Source organism: Suillus subalutaceus, assembly GCF_016647625.1.
Source record: "Suillus subalutaceus strain FC151 chromosome Unknown DFJ58scaffold_868, whole genome shotgun sequence".
Lineage (NCBI taxonomy): Eukaryota > Fungi > Basidiomycota > Agaricomycetes > Boletales > Suillaceae > Suillus > Suillus subalutaceus.
The window spans coordinates 1-7,347 of NW_024541117.1; the positions used below are offsets into that span (position 1 = coordinate 1).

Consider the following 7,347-nt stretch of genomic DNA (forward strand, 5'->3'; position numbering starts at 1 on the left):
TGGTAGGTAAGTCCCGGATATGTAGGTAGCGAGTAGGACACTCATGTATAGAATAGGCACGCCGTAGGATCCAGTGGTCAGTAGGCCTGGATGGACACTAGGAAAAAAACAATAGTACGGCATTTTTATTTTCCGGAGCCACGAACATGAACAGTACTAGTACTAATGCTCGCACAACAGTTAGCCACTACCAATCATATCATCCTGAGTCAGCTCCGCTGCGATTATCCCACTCAGCTGCCGCCGCCGCGAACTCGTCGACTGTGAAGTGTTGAGTAGCAGCACTTGGGATAGGCTCGTTGGCGACATTTCCGTTGGTGTCTGGTGAGTTGTCGTTAGTACTGTCATGTCAAATATCAGTGTATTACTACTTACCGTGCAACCTTCAACAGCTTTTTGCAAATCCTTGGGATAATACCAGCGTGTTTCGTACCTTTGTGAAGGTGATGAGGAGGGTCAGGTATGTGTTGAACACCGTCGCATACTGCTCCTTGTAAAATTTTGTTTCAGTCCTTGTCCCGGTGGTCCATTCCATGACGCAGGCCTCGACCTATACATCATACAGTTGGTTGTTGTCAGCTCCGACTACTACTATGATGACTGATCCATTACTTACAGCTGTAAGGATTGCCACGATGATGCCAAAGCTCACGCTGCCAGTGCTCGCATCCATGAAATAGGCAGGGAACTTGACCCCAAGTGAGTTCTTCTTCTCGTAGCACCATTTAATCATGCCCTTTGTATAATCTCAGCCTTGAATGCTCCCTTGCCCTCCTTCCGATCCTATAGCAGCAATTAGCATCATGTCGGCCTCCAAAAAACACCTGCACCTTACCTTATAGGTGAAATTCTTACGGTTTTAAGGAGTGACTTTACCAGCACTGCATTGAGGGATGTGGCTTCAGGTGTTTTGTCGTCACTGAAGCCAAACTCTGTCATAACAAGAGGCTGCATGACAGTTTTAAGTTCGCTCCGCAGATTAGAGCCTCGTGAAGTTATCTAATAGCAGCGGGTCAGCATGACATAGGTCATAGGCATCAGACCAGTACCAATTTGTAAGCGTCCTCATCATAATCAATTCTCACTCCATTTGCCCGACACGATGCAGCCCATGCTTCGCCCGACCAGTTGCGACTCTCAACATCACCTGGATAGATTGTCGAGTTAGCGAGAATAGCTTGGTAGTGTCCCACCGCAAGATGTATGATGGATGAATAGAGACGATCAAAGTCAGCACATCAAATGTGGCCACAACTGCCGCCATCACCAATTTTGACCTTCTGAACCACCTGGAGGCCTTCTACCTCTGTGAGTGGTGGAGCCGGGCGCTTCACAGCCCCCAGAGCGGCCATCAATTCAACTGGCTGTGTTTGATTTTATCAGTTGAATCCCTAGTCCAATAAAGATCATTCACCTGTTGTGCCACCATGGACTCGACCGAACTTGAAGATCCTTCACCCCTCAAGCTCGGCGGCACTCCTCTGAATGGCGTTGGAGTATCATGTGTGACTTGGCTACTGTGTGGACCTGCCGTTGCAAAACGGTGTTCAAATCTTGTCTGTTGAACATATTTGCTCAAACTTTCACTTCGAGAACTTTCCTGCATGACACACATTAGTATTATGGCCCTAGTTGGAGCTGAAACATTTACCATACATGGCCCTGCCTCCTCCTCCAAGTCGCCAGTAAGCAATTGAGGATCGATCACTTGTTGCGGCTGGACCCAAGGCACCACAGGTGTGTTCAAATATGCTGAAGGGATGCTGGGGGGGGACATGATGTGTCCGTGGAGTCAGTCTAGGTGGAATACATGAGACCTGACGGTTTCTTGGTCTGCATGTCCCACAGACGTTCTGGTAGCTTGTGCAGGGTAAGTGAGAGCACGGGCCTGATTCGTCATACCACGGAGAGGCACTGCTGTAAAAGTGAACTGTCATGGAGGCATGTTAATGAAAATCTTGACCACAGATCTGCAGACTTACTGAATCTGTAGTCAACGGCTCATCATCATTGCCATTGGCAATGTTGCCATCATCTTCTGCATCTTCTGACTCCGGGTCCAAAGGTGCAAAGTCGTTGACCTCTTCGAGAGCCTGTCTCTGGCGGAGACCTTGAGTTGCATACTTTTGAGTCTTCCTGAGGTCTTGTGCGTGAGTTTGGTCCTCTGCAACATGTCATCTTAAGTTCTTGGTGCCGACTGAGCAAACTTAAATCAACTGACCTTGGGCGATTTTCTTGGATGTGCTGCGACGGCGACGTTGTACATGCATTGTTGGCATTTCACTGGCTGGCTGTTCACCGGTATTCCTGCGACGTGCCATTGAAAAACACAGAGAGTGCGTCAGTGGAGTCTGAAATGGTGGTTGAAGACAAAAAAAAAGACCTCCGATGCCACCCGATATACGTGCAGACCGGGATGTCAGACCTGTCAACCACTCTCCGAAATCTTAAACACATGCTAAAGATCATACCTTTTGAATGCCCAAGTCAGAAGACCACGTCAAATCGCCCAATAATGCCAGCTTGCAAAGATTGTGGTCACTGGCTCCCTACTACATCAGGTCTGAACAAGCACATCGCGAATTCACTTACCTGCCGCCAGAAATGGCAGGATCGCCTCCAAAACTTCAGCATCAATGTGTTTGACCTTGGTGGCAGGTTTGCAGCACCAGTCGAGGACAATTTCGATCTTGAAGATGATGAAGATCTGCATGATGCTAGACCACCAGTTGAGGACAATACAAACAAAGAAAACGTACTCACCTCCACATCCGGGTTCGGTCGAGTTCGATCAAGACCATGTTCAGAGTCGCAGTGTCCAGATTGAAGAGGTCACCGATGACCCTGGTCCTGTCGGGACATGGTGCTGGGTTGAAGAGTACCCTGATGAGATGTTAGCTGGTGCACCATGTCGTCCTGCTGAAGACATTGTGCCCACCAAGTTTGACACCATCAAGGATAACCAAGAAGCAAATGGCGAGAGTGTTTGGGGCCCTTTCAATGACGAGGAGGAATGGGAATTAGCTAGGTGGTTGATCCAAAATGTTGGGCAAAACCAAACCGATGAATTTCTAAAGCTTCCTATTGTAAGGATCATGCCATTTGAAGACAATCATCATCGAACTCACATTCATGCAGGTTCGAAATCATGCCCAGGTTACATACCCAAACAACCGCTCCTTCTTGAAAAAAATTGACGCACTGCCTACAAAAGGACCTGAATGGCACTGTGACCTCATCAAGGTGGCAGGAGACATTATTGCCAGTGGATGGTGAGATGTCATCAGCTGAATTAGAACTCTGGCGGCGCGACCCGGTGGACTGTATTCGCGAACTCATCGGCAATCCAACATTCAAAGATATGATGGCTTACGCACCTGAGCATGCATTTGAGGACAGGGGAGGTAATAGCCGAATTTATGATGAAATGTGGTCAGGGGACTGGTGGTGGGACATGCAGGTTAGAGAGTTGAACCGGAACAAAGCTGTGCTGTTACTTACTAATGTTCGTTGTCCTCATGGCAGGGCAAGCTGCCGAAAGGAGCAACGATAGCACCAGTCATCCTTGCGTCCGATAAAACAAGCCTCTCACAGTTTAGAGGCGACAAATCTGCATGGCCAGTGTATTTGACCATTGGGAATATAGAAAAGGCCACACGTTGTCGTCCACAGATGCATGGAGCCATTTGCTTGGCTACCTCCCAGCAACAAAGCTTGACTGCTTTAGCAAAGGAACTCGGTCCATTGCAGGGTATCGGCTGTTTTCATGAATGTATGCGGAGGCTTCTACAGCCCCTGATCGAAGCCGGCAAGGAGGGTGTAGAGATGGTATGTGCTGATGGGAGAGTTCGTCGAGTGCACCCGATCCTCGCTGCCTATGTTGCCGACCATCCGGAACAGTGTCTCATTACCTGCACGAAAGAAAGTTTCTGTCCTAAGTGTCGTGTTCACAGAGACAGCCGTGGTAAACCTCTGGCTTCACTCCTACGAGATGAAGCGCGCACCTTGACTATGCTGGAACACAAGCGAAACAGGTCGCAGGGTACCCGCCTACACATGTGAGGGGCTGCGCCCTGTGTATTGTCCATTCTGGGCAGATCTTCCTTACTCCGATATCTTTGGTGCGATCACACCCGATATTCTGCACCAATTGCACAAGGGCGTGTTTCATGATCACCTGTTGAAATGGTGCACCAAAATCACAGGAGAAAAAGAGATTGATGAACATTACCAAAAGATGTCCAATTATCCAGGTCTCCTGCCACTTCTCGCAGGGCATCTCCCTTGTATCTCAATGGACAGGGACAGAGCATCGGGAGATGCAACGAGTCTTCATGGGTGTGTTAGCTGGGGCGGTTCAACCAACAGTTATTCAAGCAGCACTGTGCCGTCCTCGATTTTATATACTACGCACAATTCCACGCCCATACATCTCAGTCTCTTGATGCCCTAGAGTCTGCGCTGCGCGAATTTCACAATCACAAGCATATATTCGTGGATCTGGGGGTGCGTAATGACTTCAATATTCCAAAAATGCACTCAATGCAACATTACGTGGCGTCGATCAAGTCTCGTGGCTCCGCAGATGGATTCAACACTGAATTCCCCAAACGCCTCCACATCGACTTCACAAAAAATGTGTATCGAGCAACAAACAAAAAAGACTATGTTGTGCGATGACGAAGTGTTTAGCACGACAGGAAGCAGTGGACCAATTCGTGGCTTACCTGGACTGGAGGTTGCAGAGAAAGATGGATGATGAGGAAGCCGATGGCGATGTTGACGATGTTGAAGGTGGCATAGCGCTGAATGCGGATGTACCCGAGCCACAGCCGCCAAGTGAGGGTGATACACCTTTATCTATGTCCTGGCAGTCCATCCTCCATTGCGCGCTCTAGCAGTTGATTATATTGCCCAGACATTTGGGGCGGTCAATTTCTTTACTGCACTCACCCAATACCTGAATCGAACTCCACCACCCCAAAATCCGCCACCCCCACAAGTACCGTTGTCAGTCTGTCATTTGGACAGGTTTGATGCTTACCGGCATCTGTCAATCCCTTATCCACACTTGCATGCAGTCCATATGTCGAAGTCCATGGACTGCATCCGTGCAGTGCTTTACACCCCTCCTTCTGGTCGGTCAGCTGGTTCGCCAGGACAATTTGATACAGTCCTGGTGCAAACAGAAGGTACTACTAATGTACACACTCAGGGGACTGCATTGGAAGGTGAGCAAGTTCACTGAAACTTACTAGTAGGGTTTTGCATTGATATGGTCTCGGACACTTGTCATAGGTCTTCAAGTTGCGCAAGTCCGCCTGATATTTGACTTACCAATGCACCTGCGCACTACTGGACAGCCTTTCCACCTGCACTCGTTGAATGGTTCAATCCCTTCCGGGCACGCGATGCATTGTTGCAGCTGCACACAGTCTCGCGTTCTTATGCGGGTCAAGCTCCTCGCACTGAGGTGATCCCCATCAGTCAAATTTCTCGGAGTTGTCATCTTATACCTAAGTTCGGCACACATGTCGACCAAACGTGAAGGTGGGATTTCATCTTGGATGCATGCAAGACATTCTACCTTAATCCTTGGATAGACATGTACAGCTTCTACAAATTCCGAACCGCCTGATATGATATGTATCCTTTTGATTAATTCTGCATTATGAAGGTTTATAAAACTTGTGCGCAAATGGTTGTATCACCCTCAGCCTTATTTTCCTCGCGTGAATCGGTGGTCTCAGTCAACCGTCGGCGGAAGGTGTTGATCTCGAGTAACTGAGCTCGACGGTTGGCCTCAGTGAGTGACTTCTCAGTATCCCAACGGTGTTCAATAAGTTGTTGAAGGTATCCAACCGTCACCTCGACAATTTCTAACAAGGATGGACCGTTATTCAGTAGGTATGTGCAACTAGGTCAACGACAACAATACTCACCGTTATCCCGTCGGCGTTGTTCCTCTTCCACATCCGCTCGCTCCCGGGCCCATTGCAAGTTGAGTGCATCTTCCTTCTGCTGCTTTTCTAGTTGGATGCTAGCCCACCGGCGAAGACGCGGACTGTCACGGTGACTCGAAATAAGCACATGTCAGCATTCATATATAATTTGATGTCTCTTACCATTTGGCCTTGGTCTCGTCCTGGGGCATGTTAGCGTTGACTTGGAGAGCCTCACTGGCAGAGGGTGTGCTGGGCACGATGTCGTTGGCATGAGTGTCCGAGTCTGACTCGGAGTTGGCTGTCTGATACTTGGTGGGACATGGGCTGTTGGAGTTGTCAGCGAGTGACCAGTTTTGAGAATTTAGATAAGGTCGCACCGCTTGAGAGATTGCCTGCCATTGAAGTTAGTAATGTGGTCCAATGCGTCCAAGGAAAAAAGACGCATACTGGAGAAAAAAATTGTGTCTACAAGTCCTACAGAGTTGAATGCTGAGTTGAGCCGCCTACAGAACATACAGAGTCTTATTTAGGAGCGCGTGATCTAAATACGCGTACATAGGAAACGGCTGCCTACAGGGATTTCGCATTTTCCTGATGTACCTGAACCAAGAAAAATAGCAATGCTGCAGGTCCGTTGAGGCCTGGGGTTTGCTGGGGCGAGCCTGATGCGTCTGGAAGAAAACATGACAAAATATAACCTGACACAGAAGAACAAGAGGAATGACAAGAGGATTGATGTGCAGCTGGACATGGTGCACTTCTAATTCTATTAAAAGCGGTTCCAAGTTGAATACTGCACGTTAAGTTCGAACTGGAGGAAAGTTCGAATAGATTTCTGTCAGGCTAAGGAGCAGGGTTGGCAAGATTGTCGAGCCTGAAGCAATAGTAAGGATCGGAGGCGTTGCCGCTCAGCGCTCAGCACGTAAATTACTACCACACAAGGCCAAACGATTACTTACCATTTAAAGCGTGGGAGCCTCAGGCTGGTGGGAGCGGGACTGCATGACTTAACAAGTCGCTGATTATGCCACAAGTGGGAGCAGCTGCCAGTGGAAGGCCGTATTTCATCAGTATCTGATCCTTCAAATTTTCAAAGTTCTTCCCTTCGCATTCCAGAATTCACCTCTTATCTGGTCTGATGGTGTTATTCCGTCCCTAGAGTACATACAATGGAGGCATGACGTCGTTTATTGCATGCTTTATACCTAAGTACCTGGAGCTCCGCACATGGAAGTCAACTACTTCTGCAAAACCAACCCTCTCGTCCTTACATATGGTAGACGTCTACCACACTTATTTCTGGACCACATTGCATACATAATCACAGTTGTATATTAATCGCACCTTCACGGCAGACAGCTCCCACTGATCTGGCCCACACCACGGTATAGACATCATCACG

At 48.4% G+C, this 7,347-nt stretch overlaps 1 protein-coding gene across 1 annotated transcript; it reads right to left on the reverse strand.

The window, feature by feature from the left end:
* Nucleotides 1-104: 104 nt before the first annotated feature.
* On the reverse strand, nucleotides 105-1,449 carry DFJ58DRAFT_834922 (uncharacterized protein). Its single transcript, XM_041392240.1, has 8 exons — nucleotides 1,415-1,449; nucleotides 1,253-1,364; nucleotides 1,050-1,177; nucleotides 856-999; nucleotides 617-736; nucleotides 434-550; nucleotides 376-392; nucleotides 105-341 (listed from the first exon to the last, which is right to left on the reverse strand). Exons 1-8 carry the CDS (start codon nucleotides 1,427-1,429, stop codon nucleotides 200-202), a joined length of 795 nt encoding a protein of 264 aa, XP_041234580.1. The 5' UTR covers nucleotides 1,430-1,449; the 3' UTR covers nucleotides 105-199.
* Between the last annotated feature and the right edge of the window lie 5,898 nt (nucleotides 1,450-7,347).